The sequence below is a fragment of the Scyliorhinus torazame genome, chromosome 1 (genome assembly GCF_047496885.1).
Source record: "Scyliorhinus torazame isolate Kashiwa2021f chromosome 1, sScyTor2.1, whole genome shotgun sequence".
Taxonomy (NCBI): domain Eukaryota; kingdom Metazoa; phylum Chordata; class Chondrichthyes; order Carcharhiniformes; family Scyliorhinidae; genus Scyliorhinus; species Scyliorhinus torazame.
The window spans coordinates 268,897,944-268,922,568 of record NC_092707.1 but is presented as its reverse complement, the minus strand read 5'-3'; the positions used below and the strand labels follow the sequence as shown (position 1 = coordinate 268,922,568).

Below are 24,625 nucleotides of genomic sequence, written 5' to 3'. Positions count from 1 at the left end.
CCCAAAGTCCAAATATGTGCAGGTTTGGTGGATTGACCATGCAAAATTGCCCTTGTGTTGGGTGGGATTACTGGATTATGGGGATAGGATGGAGGTGTGTGCTTGGGGTAGGGTGCTCTTTCCAAGAGCCGGTGCACTCAATGGGCCGAATGGCCACCTTCTGCACTGTAAATTCTATGATATGGACTCAAATTTTCATCGTATTTATTCATGACTTGGATTGAGACTAAGAAGAATTTGCAAGTAGTGCAAATGGGAGCAGTAAGTTGCAGAGGTCAAATGTGTAAAATAGAGTTTGATTTGGGCTACTGCAGTCATCCACGTTGGACCCAAGGAAGCTAAATTCAAGAGTATTTTTGAATCGCTGAGAAACTAGGATTGATAGGGCAGCAAAACAGTGAGGGTCCAAGCAAAGAAATCAATAAAAGGTAGTTGACAGGTGCTAAAGCAATGAAAGAGGATAATGGAGTACTGGCCTTACATCAAGGTAGTGGAAATGCAAAGTGAATAATTATTGCAGTTGTATATTTCCCATCTGGAGTACTGCACCTCAATGACAATACACTGGCTTCATGGGAAATACAGCATAAATTCACCAAAATGACAGAGGGCTAGAGATTTTAATTACAAGGACATAAACTTGGCTTGTACTCACCGAAGCTTTGAAAGTTAAAGGAAAAATAATCAAGGTGTTTGAATTAAAAGGATTTGATAGTTCTCCGCATTTATCGCATATTCTTTTGAATCAAAAGCACGCTATCTTAACTTTAATACAAAAGCTAGACCATTTAGGAGCAAAATCTGAAGTAATTTCTCACATAAAGGGCAGTAGAAATCTGGAATTCTGTGACCCAAGCCCATCCCAAAGATGGATCACAGAACAATTGGAGCTTCAAGGCAAAGACCCAATAGATTTTTGTTTAGCAAGGGATAGGGAGCAAAGGTGAGGAAATGGGGTCCTGGTGTACATCAGCCATGGTCTAATTGAATGGCAGAGCACGTTTAAGGAGCAGCATGGTCTACTCCTGATCCTAAATTTGTTTTGTGTGTACCACGTTTACTGTTTTTCTCAGACCCATTAATTTAAATTAAATACTTTAATCATAAAGCTTTAACAGGCTGTTCAAGTATGCGGAGAAAGATAAAAGAAAACACAACATTAAGAAAGGTCTGTTGTACATTCATATCTTTACTACCTATATAAGCACTTTCATAGGAAAATAAGAAAATAAACATCGTACTTGATGTTTTCCAAGATAAATAACATTTTCGTTGAAGCATTAGACTATCAATGCTAACAAATAATTAGAAATAATGACAACATTCAATCTTGCTTCACTCACATGATTAAAATACACACCATAATATATTTGAGGTATGAAAATAAAATAAATAAGGCGTTTTTGGGAGAACTATTGAAAGTTTGACTATTTCGTTTTTAAACATTAAAAAATCCAAATGAAGAAACTGTAGGGTAATGTCAAGTCTGTAATATAGGCAAAATTTAATGGGTGCTTTGTTTTGTGACATTTCCTGATTTAAAATGCGCGCAGCTTTCAGTTTTCCGCAAATAAATTCCTTTTCTGCATCAGTTTTCAGCAAGATTTGTGGAAGCCATAAGGGAATGCAATATTAGAGCGGTTCAGCTGTGCAAAATTGCATTTGAAGTTAAAGATTGTATTTATCTTGGGAAGGGGTGGGGGAAAGGTGTGGGTGGGAGAGAGAATGGAGAGAGAGAGTGGAGCGAGAGAGAGAGAGAGAGAGAGAGAGAGAGACAGGGATATATATCACAGGTCAAAAGAGCAGAAAAGGCTGGCATTTGGGGAAATATATCTTCTTTTCTTTTTCTTTATTGTCACAAGTAGGCTTACATTAACACTGCAATGAAGTTACTGTGAAAAGGCAAGATCAGTTCGATAGCATCAAAAGATACTGGAAGCTTAGTTCATCAGAACGTTCCAAATAATTCTGAAGAAATAAATTATTGCTTCTTGGATCACGTATGTAGTAACAAAAACCTATTAAGCAATTGCTATAATGTGTTTGTTGCATGTAAAGCGTTTAAAATTCTACTTTGAGACATTTCAGCTGTTTTGCTTAAAAATTCAGTCCATTTTTCAAATTGCTATTAATATATCTGATCACAAAAAGTTGCAAAATCTGAACACTTCATCACGTCAACTTGAAACAGGAGAAAGATAAAAATTTACAAAGAGCTAAGATATTGGTCTCAAATTGAAAAATGCAGCTCAAAAATCCAAAGAAGGTTTCAAAGACGGAAAGCCTTCTGTACACTTTAATTACACTAAAAAATATAAACATTCACCCCATTTTTACACATTTGTCTCAGGCTGCACATATGTTGGGGGCAACATCAGAACTCCTCCTTTTAGGGAGGTCTCACCTGGTGTTTGCTGGCGATTTAAAAAAAGGGTGCCATTGACAGCAGCCTGGATTGTGTCCATTATCTTGGATCGGACACAGGTGGCCGGAATGCTCTGGTGAAGGTTGCCAGAGCAATTTTGTTACTTCTGTCCTCTACAGAGCTTTCCCCACCATTACCAATTTTAAAATGTCACTCGGCACAATTGTTAATTGTTGCTCGTGACCCAGTGGAAATTGTTCAATAACATAAAGGGGGTATTTGACAGAGATTTAGACTGGAACTACTTAATATTTGCATATGAAGTGATACTCTTATTCTTCTTAAAAATGTTTTCTATCAAAGGCACTTGCCACTCCATTATCCTTCTGAAGGGTAACCAGGGATGAGCATTAAATGCTGGCCTAACCAGCGATGCCCACATCCTGTAAATGAGTAAAATAAAAATCAATCCTCAGGCTGGGAGAGGGGTAATTTGGCCAAGAACTCCAAATTACTGCAATCATTTTGTTTCATAATCAACTAGTGGAAAATGTGATTGGGTGGGACAAGGTAACATTACCAATCACGGCTTAAAATTGAAATTTTGACTATACTTATTAAACAATGGTAGATTAGACCATCGGAAATCTAGAAGGATTAACAGAACATCTAAAATTGATTCTGCCACCAGAGGACAGAAAGTGGAAAGAAGGTGTAGAAATAGAACACTGATGCAGAAGGACCAAAGGAGAATAAAAATATAAATTGGAAAATTGGTGAACAGAATACAAGTTAACATTCAAAAATAACAATAGCAAAAATGAGTGGTACATGTATGAATGTACAAGTATTCAAAACAAAAGTCAAAAGTTATAAACCATTTGTTGGTTGCACTGCAGCAACTCGCCAAAGCTTATTTGATGGCATGCGTCAAACCCGCAACGTCCATCATCAAGGGAAATAAGAGCAAGATACATGGGAACACCACCACCTGAATGTTCTCCTCCAAATCACACACCATCTGGGCTTGAAGCAGGGCACTGCACCTGTTGCGGAGTCAAAATCTTAGAAATCCTTTCCTAAAAGAACGGAGGGTGTGCCTACAACACAGACTGCAGCAGTTCAAGGTGGTGGCCCACCCTATCTTCTCATTGGAAATTAGGGATGGGCCAGTGATGTCCACATATCATTAATCAATAATAAGAGGAGCCACGAGGGATGTGATACTGAAGCTATGACAGAGATGCAGCTTTATTTGCGACAAAATCATATTTCTGGTTATGCAGTTTCTGGATAAGTAAAATTTGGCAAAAATGCAAATGATTTTGTTCACTGGGCAGAAGCCTTTTGCAAGAATACCTATGGACCAGCAGCAGCAAACATAAACAGCAAAATGGGTAAAAAGCAAACTAAACATTTTTGTTAATGGGAGGGCGTTAGAAAAGTGAGTTCCATGGATAAAAAGAGATTAAAACTGAAACGAAGCTTGAAAGAGGACATCTGATAAAATTAATCATGAGGTGAAAGGGGAGATTAGAAAGGTCAAAAGAGAATATGAAAAGACAACTTGCAGGTGATAGGAAGGAAAAGTATAAGGGCTTTCATGAGCAAAATAAAAATAGTTAAATAGGGAAATAACCACTCAGGGATGAAGCATGTTTATAACTGTGGAGGATGGAGGTTGAGAGATTAAATAATGTTTTCTTTAAATAAATTGCAGTGGAATTGAAAACTTAAATATAACCAGACGATATGGAATAAATGGTCTGGAAAAAGTTGGTTCTGAAAAAACTCAGAACTCTGAAAGGATAGGTTACCAGACCTTCATGACACGTACTTTTGGTGGTTGGAGAGGTGGCAGAAGCTTTAAATAGGGTTTTTTCCAACCTTTTAAAAACTAAATTTAGAGTATCCAAATCTCCCCCCCCCCCCCCAATTAAGGGGCAATTTAGCGTGGCCAATCCACATCTTTGGGTTGTGGGGTTGAGACCCACGCAGACACGGGGAGAATGGGCAAACGCCACACGAACAGTGACGAAGGGCCGGGATTGAACCCAGTGCCGTGAGACAGCAGTGCTAACCACTGCACAGGGGTTTTCCTAATCTTGCTTAAACAAAACCAATTCTGGCGCTGGAGAAAAGCTGATGTAAAACCGATTCCCCCCCTGCGGCAGGTCGCATTCTATAGTGTTAAAATAACCCATGCATATGCCACATGATGCTGATAATGTGGTTTAATGAGCCCTGGCTCTTTAAGACCACAAAGTCCAATTGCTGAAAGTAAGCACTACCTAAGGTCAATTAGGCTTTATCGGCCGTTTGGTGAGAAAAGTGAGCAAATTGAAAGATGTCTGCAATGTTCCTACACTGGATCAAAGGGGGAAAAACGAAAGCAATGACTACATTTCTACTTTTGAAGTTCTTTCAAACCTTTTAAATGAAATAGGTAGATTGAAGGGCAGAGAATGTTTTATCAAGATATTGAATTAGATTTAGACATTTCTAACACGTTTTTCTTTAAAAGAGCTAGATGCCGAGTTGGTAAGTGAAGATGAAATAAGGTTGAAGGAAGTCTGGACAAATTGATGAGGAGTTTGTCCATTATTGATAGGACATGCTGGTTTTTAAAAACTCTGTCACAGGCTCAATCACACTCATTTTCAATAGAGTGTTCACAATCTGATAAATCAAAATTGATCAGAAAAATGGATAAACTTCCAAAAAGCTGTTGAGATAAGTTAGCGCGCACACATACAAGGAGATCCGCATGCCATTTTGACTTGACATTCTCTACAATTGCATTTGAGAGATCCGCAAAAAAATCAAAAATTATATTAAAGTTAAATACAGGTTTACAAGATGTCCACAAAACCCCAATATTATACTGAGTGATATAATAAAGTAAATTCCTCCTACTACAATATTCTCTATATGCCTAATACATTCTAAATTACCATGTCATACGTTTTACAAGTTTAATTATCATTCTGGCTTAAGCTTCGGAATTGTTCAAGACTTTGGTGGCAATTTGTGTTTGGTTTTATGACATTATCAAATTTTCCTCTCAAACTAGTCATCTACCTACAGAGTATTAAAAGGCACGTGCATTTCCATGGGGGATACTGGGATGTAAATACTGTTACCCACATCGTAAGGCTATAGGCCTGAAATGCTACGGGTATCCAAAATGAAGAAAGCATATTTGTCAACCAGATCTTTGTTGACCAAAACTTAAAACATGCAATTTTGGTTTTCAGTAATAATGTGCCATATAATATGCCACAATTAATGTCAGATTTAAAAAAAAAAAAAATTATTCCGCGTAACAAACGGACAATTAAACAGTTAGCATCCCGGGATTTGCTTTGCAGGACCCATCAAATCATATTAGATATAAAGATCTTCTGATGCTTCAAATTCCAATAGTCAAAGCTTAACTGGTTACTAAAACTTACTTGTGTTAAGAAAACATATTTCATGGAAACCCAGCACAAAAGGTTTAAGAAAAAATTGGAAGCACAAAAAGAAACTACTGTGCAACTTTGTGTGGTCCAAAAGGAGTTAAGAAAATAAACCAGTGCACTTGATGCCCCAGATTATACAGCTGCAGCCCAGTGAGTACAAATTGCAAGTATTTCACAGATAGCCAAAGGAGGACAAACCGTGACTTATAATTTATTCCTTTTTCCTTTCCAAAATCTAGATTCTGATCATTTAAAGTTAATCCATAATTCTAGGGGAGAGTGGAAACAATACTAGCTTACATTTGAATATTCTGCATATTGGTCACTCCATTTACCGTACTCTGCAATGTCGGCAGATTATCAGTCTGCATAACAGTTGGCTGTGAAGAACCGGTTGATATGGTGACAGGTGTTGCACTCTGCATTTGCTCAACCCCAGCTGCATGTGTTAACATGTTACCGATGTGACTAGTCATGGTTAGGCATGCAGGTACAGAAATTGTAGTCACAATGCTTGTGCTAGGGGTCCCATGTTTTTCCAATGCATTGCTGTCAAGCACGAGAGCTTGTGCACTTGCAGCACCCAGCTGCTCAACATTAGCCAAGGTATGCAAATGAGGTTGCACAGAATCTAGTGCGTGGAGTACAGCAAGTTCATTAAAAGTGGCCATCATGGAGGCTGCTTGAGTTACCATAGTGATGGAAGGCAAACCAGCTGACCACCAATCTGAAGTACCAGATGTGTGTTGTTCATGCGAAGAGATGTTTCCATGGAGCGTTATTGTATTTTGGTCACTGATTATTTCTGGACAAGATGCTGATTCTTCTTGTGCTTCTGAGGGGATAACTTGCTCACAATCAACAAATGGGTGGAGATCTGTTCTTTGAATATTGCGCTTTTTAGAGCCCTCATTCAAATTTACGAGGAAGGATTGCCATGGTGCATTCTTGCTATGAACCTGTTAATAATTTAAAAAACAATTGTGACAGTCGTTAAAAGATGATTTAAATAGTTTAGACCAGCACCGCTCAAATGCACACAAGTTAAAAATATATCATGAGCATGCAGAAAGCACCAGAGTTGGAACCTTGCTGAATGTGTTCATTCTGTCATGCTACATGTCATTTTCATGACTATTATAGACTATAAGCAAAAATAGACCATGAATAGCATAAATCGCAGAAAGAGGAATTGAGGCCCCAATCAAGTCAGTCATGATCTTAGTGATTGACGAAGCAAGCTCCAGGGGCCTAATGGCCTATGCCTGCTCCTAATTCAACCCAGCACTGAGAGCTTACAGCTATTACGAGGGACTGAAGAAACTGGGATATTTTTCTCTAGAAGGGAGAAGGCTGAAGGGTGGCCGAACGGAGGTTTTTAAAATTATGAAGGGATTGAATAAGGATGACATAGAAAATACGTTTCCATTAAAATATTCACGAATAAGGAATTCAGAAGAAACTTCTTTACCCATAAACTAGTTAGAATTTGGAACACACCATCACATGAAGTGTTAAGAGACAAATCGTACATTGCAACTGGTGGAGGAGATACTCCAAGTGGACAGGAGATACGCGGAGGCCCCCGAGACGGGGCTACTGAGGGAGCGGCGGAGTTTGAACTGCTGACCACAGGGAAAGCGGTAGCACAGCTGAGGAAGGCAAGGGGGGCAGTCTATGAATACGGGGAGAAAGCGAGTAGAATGCTGGCACACCAACTGCGAAAGAGGGAGGCGGCCAGGGAAATCGGGGGGAGTAAATAATAAGGAGGGTAACATGGTCTTGGATCGGGGGGGGGGGGGGGGGGGGAGGAGGAAGAGAGAGAGAGAGAGAGAGAGAGAGAGAGAGAGAGGTGAACGGAGTCTTTAAGGAGTTCTATAGTAAACTATACGGGTCGGAGCCCCCGACGGGAGCAGAAGGGATGAGGCAATTTTTGGACCAGTTGAGGTTTCCAAAGGAGGAAGTGGACCTGGTGGAGGGGCTGGGGGCCCCAATTGAATTGGAGGATATTGTCAAGGGTACAGAGGGCATGCAATCGGGTAAAGCCCCGGGGCCAGATGGTTACCAGGTAGAATTCAATAAGAAATTTTCGGAAATATTCAGCCCACTCCTGATGAGGACCTTCAATGAGGCTAGAGAGAAAGGAACCCTCCCCCCAACAATGTCACAGGCCTTGATCTCACTCATTCTTAAACGAGGGAAGGACCCGGAAAATTGCGGGTCATACAGGCCGATTTCGCTTTTAAACGTGGATGCCAAATTGCTAGCTAAGATTCTGGCCACAAGAATGGAGGACTGCGTCCCACAGGTGATAGAGGAAGACCAGACTGGGTCTATTAAAGGCAGACAACTCAATACCAATGTCTGGAGACTTTTGAATATTATGATGCCCTCAGAGGGGAGGCGGGTAACAGCGATGGACGCAGAGAAAGCCTTTGACTGGGTGGAGTGGGAGTACCTGTGGGAAACGCTGGGGTGGTTCGGGTTTGGTGAGGGCTTTATTGGCCGAGTGAAATTGCTGTACCAGGCGCCTGTGGCAAGTGTATGTACAAACCGGCTGAGGTTGGGGTACTTCGAGCTTCACCGGGGAATGAGGCAGGGATGTCCCCTCTCCCCATTACTATTTGCCCTAGCTATAGAACCACTAGCTATGGCGCTGAGCGCCTCGAGGAACTGGCGGGGACTGGTTCGGATGGGGGGGGGGGGGAAAGACATCGGGTCTCGCTATACGCAGATGATTTGCTCCTGTACATTTCGGACCCTGTGGAGGGGATGAGGGAGGTTCTGCGGATCCTGAGGGATTGGTAGTTTTTCAGGGTACAAACTGAACATGGGAAAGAACGAGTTGTTTGTGATCCAGGCCAAGGGGCAGGAAGAGAGACTGAAAGAGCTGCCGCTCAGGATGGTAGAGAAAGTTTTTGTTACCTGGGTATACAGGTGGCCAGGAAATGGGCTGCCCTGCACAGGCTCAACCTGACCCAGTTGGTGGAGCAAATTGAAGGGGACTTTAAAAGGTGGGACATGCTTCCGCTGTCACTGGCAGGGAGGGTGCAGACCGTGAAAATGACTGTCCTCCCCAGATTTTTATTTGTCTTTCGGTGCCTCCCCATCTTCATCCGCAAGGCCTTTTTTAAGTGGGTGAGTAGGATCATTTCGGCTTTGTGTGGGAGAATAAGGAGATCGCTGTTGGCGCTGCTGAACTTTCGCAACTACTAGGCGGCCAATATAGCTAAGATTAGGAAGTGGGCAATGGGAAGGGGGGGGGGGGGGGGGGGGGGGGCGTGGGAGCAGCTGGAGGCGGCTTCGTGTAAAGGTACTAGTCTGGGAGCTTTGATAACGGCTCCTTTCCCGTTCTCGCCGACCCGTTACTCCACAAGTCCGGTGGTGGTGGCGACACTGCGGATCTGGGGACAGTGGAGGAGGTACATGAAGGTGGAAGGAGCGTCGGTCTGGACCTCGATTATGTAACAACCACAGGTTTGTCCCAGGTAGGATGGATGGTGGGTTCCAGAGCTGGCAGAAGGCAGGCATCAGAAGGATGGGAGATCTCTTCATAGACGGAAGCTTTCCCAGTTTGAAGGCGCTAGAGGACAAATTTAATCTGCCGCCAGGAAACGCCTTTAAATATCTGCAAGTACGAGCCTTCCTGAAAAAACAGGTAGTGGCCTTTCTGACGCTGTCGCCAGAGGATACAGGACAGGGTGGTCTCCGGCACCTGGGTAGGGGAGGGGAAGGTGTTGGATATCTATCAGGAACTACAGGAGGCGGAGGAAACCCCGGTGGAGGAGCTCAAGGGCAAGTGGGAGGAGGAGCTAGGTGAGGAGTTGGAAGCGGGTCTGTGGGAAGAGTCCTGGGCAGGGTTAATTCCTCCTCATGTGCCAGGCTCAGTCTAATTCAATTTAAGGTGGTCCACTGGGCACACATGACGGCAGCGAGAATGAGCAAGCTTTTTGGGGTAGAAGACAGTTGAGGTGCAAGGGCAGCCCTGCAAACCATGTCCACATGTTTTGGGCATGCCCGGAGTTGAGAGAGTTCCAGCAAGGGTTCGCGAGGGCAATGTCCAAGGTGCTTGAACACACGGGTGGTGGTGAGTCCAGAGATAGCGATCCTTGGAGTGTCAGAAGATCTGGGAGTTCAGGGGGCGAAAGAGGCTGACGTCTTGGCCTTTGCCTCCCTAGTAGCCTGGAGACGGATTTTATTAATGTGGAGGGACTCGAAGCCCCCGAGTGCAGAGACTTGGGTTAACGACATGGCTGGGTTTCTCAGCCTCGAGAAAATAAAGTTTACCTCAAGAGGGTCTACGCTAGGGTTCTCTTGGAGGTGACAGCCGTTCGTCGACTTTCTCGGGGAAAATTAAAATGTCAGCAGCAGCAATCTGTGGGGGGGGGGGGGGGGGGTGAGTGCTTCATTGGGATGGTGTGGGAAGACTGAGTCGCGTGGGGTAATGTCTATTTAATTGTTATTGTATATTCTCTTTTTGCACTATGTTAATATTCACTCTAGTTTGTCTTGTTATTGTTGTTACTACTGCTTTATTATGAAAAATTCTGCAAAACCTTAATAAAAATACTTAAATTTTTTTTTAAAGACAAGTTCATTAAAATTTAAATGCCGGTGAGGAGAAACTGGACCAGATATGGAATGCAGGATTCAGTACAAGACACTTGTCCAAATTAAAGCAGAAAGAATTGCAATTTAGAAACTCTGGTTGAACACTGGACAAAAAACTGTCAAAGTTGATTTTATAAATAAATTTCAATTATAAATGAAACAGCCTATGGAACAGAAATTGTAGCATTCTGTTGTTAGGAAAGATAGCTTTAGTATACAGTAAAGGTTAGACTAAAGGTTTTGAACAATATTTAAAGCATGGTGGCACAGTGGCCTCACAGCGCCAGGGACCCAGGTTCGATTCCAGACTTGTGACTGTCTGTGGAGTTTGCACTTTCTCCAGTGTCTGTGTGGGTTCCCTCTGGTGCTCTGGCTTCCTCCCACAGTCCAAAGCATGTGCCGGTTGGGTGGGGTTACAGGTATGGAGTGGGGGGAACGGGTCTAGGTAGGGTGACACACGGACAGTGACCCAGGGCCAGGATCGAACCTGGGACCTCAGCGCCCTGAGGCAGCAGTGCTGCCCCCTCAAGTAATCAGTTATTATTACATATATGAAGATTGGAGGGTGGAGAAACCCAAAACATGGGAAGGGCAAAATCCACACACGTGGATATTAAAATAGTGGCACTGAAAGGTACTGATACAACCTGATGTAAAGGCCAAAGAGAAATGCAATATCCTGCGAAATGCAGCAGGGAAATTTACACAGACAATTTCCATTATAAATGCTGATGCACAAATTCAGAGCGGAAAAGTTCATGGGAACTGCACACAGAAACAAGGTGTTAGACATCTAAGAAGATTACCGTGCAAGAAATTTTGAGATCTACATTTTTAAACTAGCCATTTTGTGCTAAAGTCACAATCTGTTAAGTTTATGTATTTGTCGATGGTTTGTAATCTGTAAGACTCATTTTGGAGAAACAAAAAAAAAAGGCTATGAGAAGGCAGATATGATTGTAATCCCATGAGAGAATCCATCTGCAGGAAAGCTATAATCCACTTTGTTACACAAAAATGCCAAAGTCACATGCAAACTGTGTTACTCTGGAAAAAGGAAAGAAGGGCTTTGTCTGAAAATTATAGTTGAGAATGACAGAAAGGTTACAGCACGGGGGGGGGGGGGGGGGGGGGGGGGGGGGGAGGGGAAGAGCATTTGGTCCGTCATGTCTATGCCAGCATTTTTCTTCTTCTTCGGATAATTATGCAATTCCCTTTTGAAAGCTATAATTAAATCTGCCTCTATCACACCCTGGGGCACTAACTTTTCAGATCCTAACCACTCACCGCGTAAAATAATTTTCCTTATGTGCTCCTTTTTCTTAAATCGGCATCCTCTGCCTTTTTTGCATAACCCTCTTACTAATGGGAGTGATTTCTCTTTATTTTCTCGGTCCAGACTCTTATTTATTTTCTTGGCCCAGAATTTGAACACTTCAGGGACTTACAGAGGAAACAGATTTATTACGTGGAATCATTCAGATACTTACCGAAGCATGTCTTCTGAGCGTAGATTTATCAGTAAAGGTCCTCCCACATGCACTGCACATAAAAGGTTTCTCCCCTGAATGTATTCGATAGTGGCGTTGCAGGGCATTGAGCTGTGTGAACTGTTTGGCACACTGTTCACAGCAATAGGGCCTCTCACCTGAAAAAGACACAAATGACTGGAGGCTAAAACAGAACATTGCTTGCCTTAGCATTTCAAAGCTTCAAACATTGCATTCAGGCACCTTCAGCAATATGCTAGCATCATTATAATATGCAAATACAAATTTCAAATTATGAACCCAAGGTGGCGCTGTTTAATATCTTTATACACTTCTTTTAGAAAGTCGGGTGAAGGGGTGGAAGTGATCGAAGGCTGATTCAGCAGGCCAAGCTGCAACATGAACACTCCTCCCACGGCCAACACACTTTGGTGAAGTTCACCTATAACTTCATTATTTTTTTCCTTCCCCTTTGAGGTTGCTGACCAGTCACACCAAGAGCGCATTGCTAACCCATTCCATGTTCCGAGACAGATCTGTTGTAAGCTGACATACACAAGTTCTAACAGTAATTATAATGGCAAAGGTTGTTGATATACACTTTACAACCTGCAAAATTATTTCAAAATTCAACTTAATAAATTATAATAAAGATGTTTAATACCTGCAGCAGAATCACATGTGAAGACCCAAGAACTATTCATCCCTCATAACAAAGCTAGCCATTTCTTTCTTCCAAATTTAGTAAAGGTTTGAGTCTTTGATTAGTAATGCAATTTGTTTTAATACAGCTGCTCCAGATGATTGCAAAATTTAGATAATCAACATTAAAGCAAGCTCAAGTTTAATGCTCGACTTAAGTAAATAATAAAATGAGGCATGTTTTGTGGTCCACTCAGATTTCATAAGGGATAAAAGATAGAGCAAATCATATCACACCTGTGTGAACTCGAAGGTGTTGGTGAAGAGAATTTCTTTGTGCGAAAGCTCGGTAGCAGATCTCACACACAAATGGCTTTGATCCAGTGTGGATTCTATTATGATGTTTCAGATACTCCTTTGAAGCAAAACTTTTGCCACATGTTTCACACATAAAGGGTTTTTCACCTGCAAGGTAAAACAGTCAAATTAATACAACTGCATAATCTTGAAAATTTGAATGTTAGTGATCAGAAACTGTGGTGACTATTACATAGTAACAGGGGAACGTCATTCAGCTCCACGAGCCTGCTTCACCATTTAATGAGATGATGGATGACCTGTATCATAATCCCACACATCTACAGAGCTGAGGTGCAGAGGGATCTGGGTGTCCTAGTGCATGAATCACAAACGTTAGAGCCTACAGGTGCAGCAAGTAATTAGAAAAGTTAATAGAATGTCATGAATTATTGTGAGGGGAATTGATTACAAAATTAGGGAGATATGCTTCAGTGGTGAGATCACATCTAGAGTATTGTGTAGTATTGGTCTCCATATTTAAGGAAAGATGCAAATGTGTTAAGACGCAATTCAGAAAACGTTTGCTGGACTATTAGGAATGGACAGGGTGCCTTATGAGAAAAGGTTGGAGATCTCAGGTTTGTGCCCACAGAATAAGAGATTTGATGAAAACCTTTAAGATCCTGAGGGATTTTGACAGGGTAGGTGCGGAGAGGATGTTTCTTTTTGTCAGGGAATCTAAAACTCAGGGTTGCATTTTAAAAATAAGGGGTCACCCATTTAAGACAGTATTGGGGAAAAATCTTTTTTCTTGGAGTTTCTGGAACTCTCTTCCACAAAAGGTAGTGGAATCAGAGTCTTTGAATATTTTTACGGCTGAGCTAGAGAGTTTTTTGATTAACAAGGGGGTGAAAGGTTATGGGGTAGGGGCAGGAATGTGGGAGTGAAGCTACAATCAGATCAGCCATGATGATACTCAATGGCGGAGTAGGCTCGAGGGCCCAAGTGGTCTATCCCTGCTTCTAATTCGTATGTTCATATGCGTTGGCTCCAAATCAATCTCAAATTTAAAATGACTAATTGAATGAGCATCTATTGGGTTTTTGAAAGCGTGTTCCACATGTCTGTTATGCCTTAAATGAACAAATCTTTCCTAGTTCTCTCCGAATGGCCTGGCTCTGACTTTAAGGTTATGTCCCTTTGTCCTAGACAACCCCGCCATTGGAAAACATTTTTCTTTCTTCCCAATCGATTCTTTTCAAAACCCTAATTAATTTAATCAATTCACTCCTTAACCGTCTATATTCCAGAAATGGACCTGGGTTCAATCCTGGGACCAGGTCACTGTCCATGTGGAGTTTGCAAATTCTCCACATATCTGCGTGGGTCTCACACCCACAACCCAAAGATGTACAGGATAAGTGGATTGGCCACGTTAAATTGCCCCTTAATTGGGGGGGGGGGGAAATCTATATTCCAGAATCCACTTATGTAAACTCTCATCTAACCCTGAGCCTTGATAACGTTCTGGTGACTGTACACTGAAGACTTCTTCTAAAGCCTATACATTCTCAGCCTATACCGTTCTGAACTGTGCACACTATTCCACTTGTAGTCCAAATCTGAGCTTTTATAACTGTGGCAATAGTTCTCCCCTTCCATATGTTCTTTCATTGTGATAAAAAAAGATTGTAAAAAAAACACAAATTGCCGTTAATATAGATAGATCAGTCAGTATCTGAAAGAGAAAGACAGGTTAACTGAATCAGTAATAGTACAAACTGTTGTAACTGCTCCTACATACGTGGATCAATAGAACCAAGCATGGGAGAACAAAACGTGATAATGGGTTCCAGTCTAAAGAGCAGTTTAATGAATTATTGACAGCTGAGTATACAGAGAATATGTCTATTGAGAGCGGACGTTTGAAATGTTAGCACATTGTTGAGAAAGAGTTCTGTTTATTCATTTTTCCAATTCTATCAAAGCAGCTTTTAGACTGTACTCTGCAAATATTGCTTAACATTCTACAAATTTGCAGAAAGCTTTCATTCTAATAAATTCCAAACATCTACAAAAGGTTAAAATATGAGCATGGAGAAGCTCTAGATGAAGATGAATAACAGAATCGACATGCTCTTTGGCAATACACCGTCTCGGATGTATGCCATATGTTTGGTTATTTTAAACGCAGAGTTTGAGGATCAAGTGATCTCAACTTGAGATTATGCTTCTGCCTGCATGTTTTCAACCATCCATTATTCCAGTGGTGTAGATGGTTTGCAAATGCTGCAGTTTGGAAGCTGAAAGCGCAAAAAGCAAAGCTCAACTTTCAGAGTTTGAATTCAGCCACTCCACGAGAGGGGCCACAAAATCATACATAAGGAAATCAAATGAATTGTTATGGTGACATAATTATTATGTTGCATGCCATGTGATATGTCAACAAACTGTTTTTTACCAGTTCCTGCCAAGTGAGATTTTCCTGTAAAAGTCCAAAAGAGCAGCTACTTTAACATTCTGTATTCCTAAAGCACCCTTTGTGTAATGAAACATCTCAGAAAACTCAACAATAAAAATTACTAGCAGGAATGTTTTTTGTTCTTTAAAAAATATTTTTAATTAAATTTTAACAAATTGTCAACAAAACCCCCCCCCTTAAAGAAAGAAAAAAGAAACCACACAGAAAGACACCGTACGCCCAAATTACGCAGAGAATTCCCCCAATATATAGACCCCCCCCACGAAACAAAATGAACACATACCCCGAGACCCCCCCTCCCACCCCCCATCCCCCTGGCCCCCCACCCTCCCTCCCACCCCCTACGCCTCCCCCTCCCACATAATCCTCCCCCTGCCCCACACCCCCCCCCCTCCCCCGGGTTGCTGCTGCTGATCTCCTCCTAACGTTTCGCCAGAAAGTCTAGGAACGGTTGCCACCGCCTGAGGAACCCTTGCACAGATCCCCGCAAGGCAAACTTTACCCTCTCCAATTTAATGAACCCTGCCATGTAATTAATCCAAGCTTCTACGCTTGGGGGCTTCGCATCTTTCCACAGTAGCAGAATCCTCCACCGGGCTACCAGGGACGCAAAGGCCAGAATACCAGCCTCTTTCACCTCCTGCACTCCCGGCTTGTCCGATACCCCAAATAATGCTACACCCCAGCTCGGCTTGACCCGGGTGTTCACCACCTTGGACACAGTCCTCGCAAAACCCCTCCAGCGCCGGGCACGCCCAGAACATATGGGTGTGATTTGCCGGGCTCCCCGAGCACCTCACATACCTGTCCTCTACCCCAAAAAACCTACTCAACCTCGCGCCCTGTGAACAACTTTAAACTGTATCAGGCTGAGCCTGGCGCAAGAGGAGGAAGAATTAACCCTACCCAGGGCATCAGCCCACAGACCCATATCTATCTCCGCCCCGAGCTCCTCCTCCCACTCGCCTTTTAGTTTTTCCAACAAGGCCTCCTCCTCTTCCTGCATCTCCTGATAGATCGCCGAGACCGTGCCTTCTCCAACCCATACACCCAAAATCACCCTGTCCTGAATCCTTTGTGCTGGAAGCAGCGGGAATTCCCTCACCTGCCGTTTCACAAACGCCCTCACCTGTATGCACCTGAAGGCGAATCCAGGGGGCAGCCCAAATTTCTCCTCCAGCGCCCCAAGGCTCGCGAACGTCCCATCTATAAACAGGTCCCCCATTCTTTTAATTCCTGCCCGATGCCAGCTCAGATACCCCCCCATCCATTCTTCCCGGGACAAACCGATGGTTCTTTCGAATCGGGGACCAAACCGAGGCCCCCACTTCGCCCCTGTGCCGCCTCCACTGCCCCCAAATTTTCAGTTACCGCCACCTCCGGACTCGTGGTGTACCTTGTAGGCAGGAGCGGCAACGGTGCCGTCACCAGCACCCTTAGACTCATGCCCACACAGGATGCCATCTCCAGCCTCTTCCACGCCGCCACCTCCCCTTCCATTACCCACTTTGGGATCATCGCCACATTGGCAGCCCAGTAGTACCCACATAGATTCGGCAACGCCAGCCCTCCTCTGTCCCCGCTACGCTCCAGAAACACCATTTTTACCCTCGGGGTCTTATTCACCCACACGAATCCCATTATACTCCTGCTTACCCACTTAAAAAAGGCCTTAGGGGTCGGAATGGGAAGGCACTGGAATACAAACAGGAATCTTGGAAGGACCGTCATTTTAACCGACTGCACCCTACCCGCCAACGAGAGTGGCAACATATCCCATCTTTTGAACTCCTCCTCCATCTGCTCCACCAACCGTGTCAAATTGAGCTTGTGCAGGGCCCCCTAACTCCTAGCCACCTGGATCCCCAGGTACCGAAAGCTCCTTTCCGCCCTCTTCAGTGGAAGCTCGCCTATCCCCCTTCCCTGATCACCTGGGTGTACCACAAAGAGCTCACTCTTCCCTATGTTAAGCTTATATCCAAAAAAGTCCCCAAAGTCCCTGACGATCCGCATTACCTCCGGCACCCCCTCCACTGGGTCCGCCACATACAATAACAGGTCATCGGCATACAATGACACCCGGTGTTCCTCCCCCCCCCCCCCCCCCACTCCCGAATCAATCCCCTCCAGTTCCAGGACTCCCTCAGTGCCATGGCCAGAGGCTCAATTGCCAATGCAAACAAGGGGGACAGGGGACACCCCTGACTCGTCACCCGGTACAACTGAAAGTACTCCGAACTCTGCCGGTTCGTGGCCACGCTCGCCACCGGGGCTTTATAAAGTAGCCTAATCCACCTGATGAACCCCTCCCCGAACCGAAACCTCTGCAGCACATCCCAAAGATACTCCCACTCCACCCTATCGAAGACCTTCTCCGCGTCCATAGCCGCCACTACCTCCGCTTCCCCCTCCACTGAAGGCATCATAATTACATTAAGGAGCCTCCGCACATTGGTGTTCAACTGCCTAAACCTTCACATGCTGGCACATCAGCTCCGTAAGCGGGAGTCAGCGAGGGAGATTGGTGGAGTTAGGGATAAATGGGGGAACATGGTGCGGTGGGAATAAATGGGGCATTTAGGGACTTTTATGAGCTGTATAGGTCTAAGCCCCCGATGGGGAGGGGGGGGGATGAGGCGATATTTAGATTGGTTGAGGTTCCCGAGGGTGGAGGAGGAGCAGGTGGTTGGGTTGGGCACCGATTGGGCTGAAGGAGCTGGTTAAGGGGTTGGGGAGCATCTGGTCCTCGTGAATCACCCCCGGGACACAGTCCTCAATTCCTGTAGCCAGCACCTTCGCATTGTCATCGAGGAGCGAGATCGGCCTGTACGACCCACATTGTAATGGGTCCTTGTCCCGCTTCAAGATCAGCGCGCCCTGGATATTGTCGTGACAGGCCCCCCCCCCTCGCCTCATTGAAAGTCCTCGCTAGCAGTGGGCGCAACAAGTCCATGTACTTCTGATAGAATTCTACCGGGAATCCACCCGGCCCCGGTGACTTCCCTGCCTGCATGCTCCCCAACCCCTTAGCCAGCTCCTTCAGCCCAATCGGTGCCCAACCCAACCACCTGCTCCTCCTCCACCCTCGAGAACCTCAGCCAATCTAAATATCGCCTCATCCCCCCCTCCCCATCGGGGGCTTAGATCTATACAGCTCATAAAAGTCCCTAAATGCCCCATTTATTCCCACCGCACCATGTTCCCCCCTTTATCCCTAACTCCACCAATCTCCCTCGCTGACTCCCGCTTACGGAGCTGATGTGCCAGCATCCGGCTCGCCTTCTCCCCATACTCGTACACCGCCCCTTGCGCTTTCCTCCACTGCACCTCTGCCTTCCCGGTAGTCAACAAGTCATATTCGGTCTGGAGGCTTCGTCGCTCCTTAAGTAGTCCCTCCTCGGGGGCCTCCGCACAGCTCCTATCCACCCTTAATATCTCCCCCACCAATCTCTCCCTCTCCTTCTGGGCCCTAGTGGAGATTAGCTCTCCCCTGACCACCGCCTTCAGCGCCTCCCAGACTACCCCCACCTGCACCTCCCCATTGTCATTGGCTTCTAAATAGCTTTCAGTACACCCCCGAATCCGCCCGCACACCTCCTCATCCGCCAACAGTCCCACATCAAGGCTCCACAGCTGGCGCTGGTCTCTCTCCTCCCCCAACTCCAGCTCCACCCAATGCAGGGCATGGTCTGAAATAGCTATGGCCGAATATTCCGTGCCCTCCACTCTTGGGATTAGCGCCCTACTCAATGAAAAAAATCTATTCGGGAGTAGGCTTTATGGATGTGGGGAAAAAAAAAGGAAATTCCCTGGCCCTCGGCCTGGCAAACCTCCATGGGTCCACTCCCTCCATCTGGGCCATAAACCCCCCAAGCACCTTGGCCGCCGCCTGTCTCTTACCCATCCTGGACCTAGAGCGGTCCAGTGCTGAGTCCAACACCGTGTTGAAGTTCCCCCCCCCCCATTATCAGGCTCCCTGCCTCCGGGTCCGGAATCCGACCCAGCATGCGCCTCATGAATCCGGCATCGTCCCAATTCGGGGCGTATACATTCACTAGCACCACCCGCACCCCCTGCAACTTATCACTCACCATCACATACCGACCTCCATTATCTGCCACGATGTTCAGCGCCTCAAACGATACCCGCTTCCCCACCAAAATCGCCATCCCTCTATTCTTCGCGTCCAACCCAGAGTGGAAAACCTGCCCTACCCACACCTTTCTCAGCTTAACCTGATCAACCACTTTCAAATGCGTCTCCTGGAGCATAACCACATCTGCCTTCAGTCCCTTTAGGTGCGCGAACACCCGGGCCCTCTTGACGGGCCCGTTCAGGCCTCTCACATTCCAAGTTATCAGCTGGATCAGGGGGCTTCCCTCCCGCCCCCCCCCCCGCCGACTAGCCATCTCCCTTTCTAGGCCAGCCACGTGCCCGAGCCCCCCCCACCCTCCATTCCCCCAGGCGGCCCTGCCCCGACTCTCTCTTTGAACACCAGCTCCTCTTTGGCCAATGCAGCAGCAACCCAGCGCCCCCCCCCCCCCCCCCACACACAAAGCTAGGTCCCCCTCCAGCGGTATTGCTCCCCCCATGGCACTCCCGTAAGTCAGCTGACCCTGGCCTCTCCCGCCACTCCATCGATCCCGCAGTGCGAGAATCCCTTCCTCCTCCTGGCAATCAGTGTGCGCTCCTCTCCAGCATCCCCCCCCCCGACCCATTCCTTCCCTAGCGTGGGAAAAAGCCCGCGCTTTCCCACCAAGCCGGCCCTGCCCTCTCTGGCGCAGCTCCCTTTTTGCGGCCTTGTCTCAACTCCCCCACCCCGGGCCCCCAACTCTCCCCCCGCGGGGCCCCATCTTTCCAACAACCGATGCACACACTCCCACACAGCCCCCACTTCGAACCATTTCGCCCCACCCCACCCAGCACCAAAGAAAACAGAACAGAGCATCCCCCAAAACACAGTAACCCCCCTAGGCACCCCCTCCCTACAAACCATCAGTTCGAGTCCAACTTTTCAGTTTGGATAAAAGTCCACGCCTCCTCCGGCGTCTCCAAGTAATGGTGTCGATCCTGAAACGTGACCCACAATCGTGCCGGCTGCAGCATCCCGAATTTCACCCCCTTCCGATGCAGAACCGCCTTAGCCCGGTCGTAGACTGCCCTCTTCTTGGCCACCACCGCGCTCCAATCCTGATATATTAATCTGTGTTCTCCCACCTGCTGCTCCGGTTCCTTTTTGGCCCATCTCAGGACACACTCCCTGTCCACAAAGCGGTGGAACCGCACCAGTGCCGTCCGCGGCGGCTCATTGAAGGCCATTGAAGGGCCTCCTCACCAGGACTCGGTGAGCCCCATCCAGCTCCACGGGCCTCGGGAAAGCTCCCGCGCCCATCAGCGTGTTAAGCATCGTGACCACGTATGCCCCGGCATCCGACCCCTCCACTCCCTCCGGGCGACCCAGAATCTGAAGATTCTTCCTCCTCGACCGATTCTCCATGTCCTCAAACTTTTCCTGCCACTTCTTGTGCAGCGCCTCGTGTGCCTCTACCTTCACCGCCAGGCCCAAGATCTCATCCTCGTTCTCCGAGGCCGTTTGCCGCACCTCCCGGATTGCCGCCCCTAGGGCCTTCTGGGTCTCAACCAGCTTGTCAATCGACGCCTTCATCAGCTCCAGCAGCTCTGCCTTCAGGTCCGCAAAGCAGCGCTTGAGGAGCTCCTGCTGCTCCCGCGACCATAGCGCCCACGCTGCTTGGTCTCCACCCGCCACCATCTTACTTCTCCTCCCTCGCACTTTTCGCTGCACCAAAATCACTTTTTTGACCGCTCCACTCCTGGTCCAATCCATACAGTGCCGGGGGAACTGTACTGTCACCTTCCCACACTGGGAACAGTCGAACAAATGTCGTTGGGGCCCCTCAAGAGCCCAAAAGTCCGTTTCTGACGGGAGCTGCCGAACTTGCAACTTAGCTCTGCATAGCCGCAACCGGAAGTTATTACTAGCAGGAATAAGGGGGAATTAAGTAGCGCCTAAAATCATGGTTGAAATGATTGGGTTACAAGAGGTTTTTAAAGTGGCAACGTAAAGCGTTCAAACCACTATTCACTGAAGAATAAGAAAGTTCTCTGGGTTTCTAGACCAACAGTTTTTCAACTACTAACACGACAAACACAGATTAACCGGTCATTCATTGCACTGACCTACATTGATCGCAATGCAGTGAGAGGTGAATCGTCTATCATAAGCTTTTTCTGAACAGAAAAAAGGAGTCTCCTTATATACAAGAGTTTGAGAGAAAAATAGCAGGCTCATCAATTTCTGGAAGAAGATGCTATTTGGAGGCAAGAACTGCATCCAAAATATTAATCTATCCCTTTTTTTGGATGCCCATTAAACCAGCTGTGCTCTTCCGTCATTTTCTGTTTCCACATGTCTGAATCCAATAACCATCTGCTTTCTTTTAGATATGTAGTAGCTACATCCATCAATATTTCTTCTATAAATTATTGGCTAGAACTTGCATCAATTTGCTTTCCTAAATTTAATGAACTAACCTGCTTTCATATAGTCCCTTATTACATCTCTTTGGAATATTCCAAAGCACGGCACATTCAATGAATTACAATGCAATGATTCTTCCGACGGAGGTAAAGGTGGAAAAATTCTGTTTCAAATGGAGTTTCAATGTTCACCTCAATAGATAATACAAAGCTCAAGAACTGCAATGAAGTGTGCACCCTAGCCTTGGAGTGAGTCTTGAATTGTCAACCTGTTGGCTGGAGTTCATCAACAAAGTCAATCTAATATTTACAATGATGTTGCATAAAACAGAATAGATCAGGAAACATGTGAGTTTTGTCTTGCCGATATTAGCCTGGGCAGTAGTTGGAGTGTCAGAATTAACTCCAGGATCCCTGTTAATGAAACATTTGTTACTGTTTCTGGCTATTCTAGAATCCCTGCTGCAAAGACACGTGTACAAATGTCAGCTGACGATAGAATTAGACTGGATTCTAATGCTCTCTATAGTAAAATGCTCTCAAAAGGAGGAAAATGTAGAGGGGGCCACTGTATCCCAGCCCAAAAGAAATCTTTGAAAGGGCAGGAAAAACTGGAACGAGTAATGGCATTTCAGTTAGAAACAAAACATTTCAACTTTTAGGATTTCAGCCATAAGAACTTAAGAAAATTTAAATCATGCAAGTTAACGAAGAAGACATTTCCATGAAACCTACATTCTCTTTTCACAGAGCAACATCAAAAGAGGGCTCATTCTGCACTCCAAACAGTAATAGGCTCACACGATGTTGGTCATCTTCAATATTTTACAGTTGTGTTGATGTATGCCATGGGTTGGGGTATATTACTGTTTGTATCCTTTAATAACCAGTTCAGCCTCGGTTCTTCTGCAACTATTTCCAAGCCATCAAGCTATGCATATCACGCCACTAAACACCGGGCATTGGCACGTTGGAGAAATAAAGCATAATGCACAGCCGCTAGAACTCTGAACTCCGTGCTAACATCGATCAACTAGCTGCAAGTTACTCCAGATATTTAAGCTTGCACAAATATTCAAACTTGAACGGAATACTAGCAGTTCCCAAATGTCTTCACATATCTGGAACTACGCAGAAAAAGGCAGTTACAATTACTTTCAACAGTTTGCTATTTACGCACAAGCACCCTTGATCCTTTTGAAACTTTTGCAAACACTTAAAAACATTGAAAAAGTCTCTTCAGGATTGTCTCTGGGGCTTAACATGTGAGTAACTAAGCTATACAAGAGGAGAAAAGTCCCAACTTCAATCTCCGGTCAGCAATGGCTTACTTGATCTGATCAGTCAGCGCAGCAGCAAGTTGAGGCAAGGCGAGGAAAACTGGCCACAGTTGTGCTCCTGACTGCCATCACTTCTACTGGAATTGTGAATGCATTTACGTTAAGCAAGGTTAGGCTTAGTTCCAACACACTCCTGCGGTAAAATAGCCTGCAGACACTCACTATTAAGACAGCTACATGAATAGCTATCTTGAGAGCTCAATGACAACGATGGAGCCACAGCTCAGCAAGGAAGGAGAGCCGAGAAGAAAATTCATGAGAAAATAAATGGTTGCATCTGTGCAAATTTAAGAACTGCTAAACTATACTTTTTGTTGAAAGATTAAAGCTTGTACTTTGCGACATTTAGTATTAACTAAAGGGTTTCAGCATCTGTACAAGACTATCAAAACAATGAACATAACATTTCCACTGCCTGATTTAATATTGTAAAGTGTGTAAGACAGGCTGTATTTTCACTCAACCTCCACCAATACTGCCATACTCTTGATTGAGAAACTTACGCAATATCTCTAATGTCTGGGGACTTCCCTTTCAGAGGCCAATGTGCTCAGGGGCTACTGGTGCTGACTCAACAACCTACCAACCATCGTTGGTCAGGCTGAGACCACTCTAGAGACAGATCTCATGTCAGTATCTTTTTCTACACATATCTATGATGCGTGTGATGCTCTTATTCTTTACTTTTACTACTTTTTCTTTGCTTCAATCTTCCTTCTTTCAAGCATGTGCTGTTTGCTCTGGCACAACTCCAAGGGTACCAGCTGTTTTCATCCAAATCCTTGCTAATAAGCTACAAGACATGGCTGAATCACAATCTTGATGTACACTGTACATCTTGCTCTGAACTGCTCGAAGCAGTTATACAAATAGAGTTCAGAAAAAACATGAAACAAGTTACCTGTGTGAGATCTCTTGTGATATATTAACATATGATTCTGTGTAAACCTGGCACCACATTCATCACAGGCAAATGGCTTTTCACCAGTATGGACCCTTGAGAGTGCATATAAAAGAGAGAGTCTTGATATACGAGTACAATTATTTAAAGATCAAACTACAAAGATTCTACATTAGATTATAAAAGAACTAGGTTGAATTCTAAATTGTTATATGCACTATAGTTACGTCAAAATATCAGTTAGCTGTTTACTTTTCTGTTACGTACTGAAATTTAGTGCGTTAGTAACTCTGATTCACTCAATGATCAAATGGGCATCCACAGCTGCTTTCTCCTTTTATTGAAAAATAATTAATCAGATTTTAATTAGGATGGCAGTTTTATAACATAATTCTAAAATAAACTCAAATGACATATGAAACTCACATGAATTAAGTCTTTTCCTTGCTTCTTCCCCAATCTCAATACCGAAGCAGAAAGGTGCTGATAAGAAAGCAGTGTGTCTACACCACTATCTGCTGAACGTCACTCC

General features: G+C 45.0%; 1 protein-coding gene across 3 annotated transcripts in view; it reads right to left on the bottom strand.

Moving 5' to 3' along the window:
- Positions 1–1,169: 1,169 nt before the first annotated feature.
- Positions 1,170–24,625, bottom strand: part of LOC140421290 (GDNF-inducible zinc finger protein 1-like) — a 34,570-nt gene continuing 11,114 nt past the window's right edge. For all 3 annotated transcript variants that reach the window (XM_072505899.1, XM_072505908.1, XM_072505917.1), the window contains exons 4-7: positions 24,094–24,188; positions 12,870–13,037; positions 11,931–12,088; positions 1,170–6,788 (exon numbers count right to left, since the gene is read on the bottom strand). In XM_072505899.1, the coding sequence (XP_072362000.1) occupies positions 6,126–6,788; positions 11,931–12,088; positions 12,870–13,037; positions 24,094–24,188 (1,084 nt within the window). In that variant the 3' untranslated portion in view covers positions 1,170–6,125. The remainder of the gene's footprint in view (positions 6,789–11,930; positions 12,089–12,869; positions 13,038–24,093; positions 24,189–24,625) is intronic.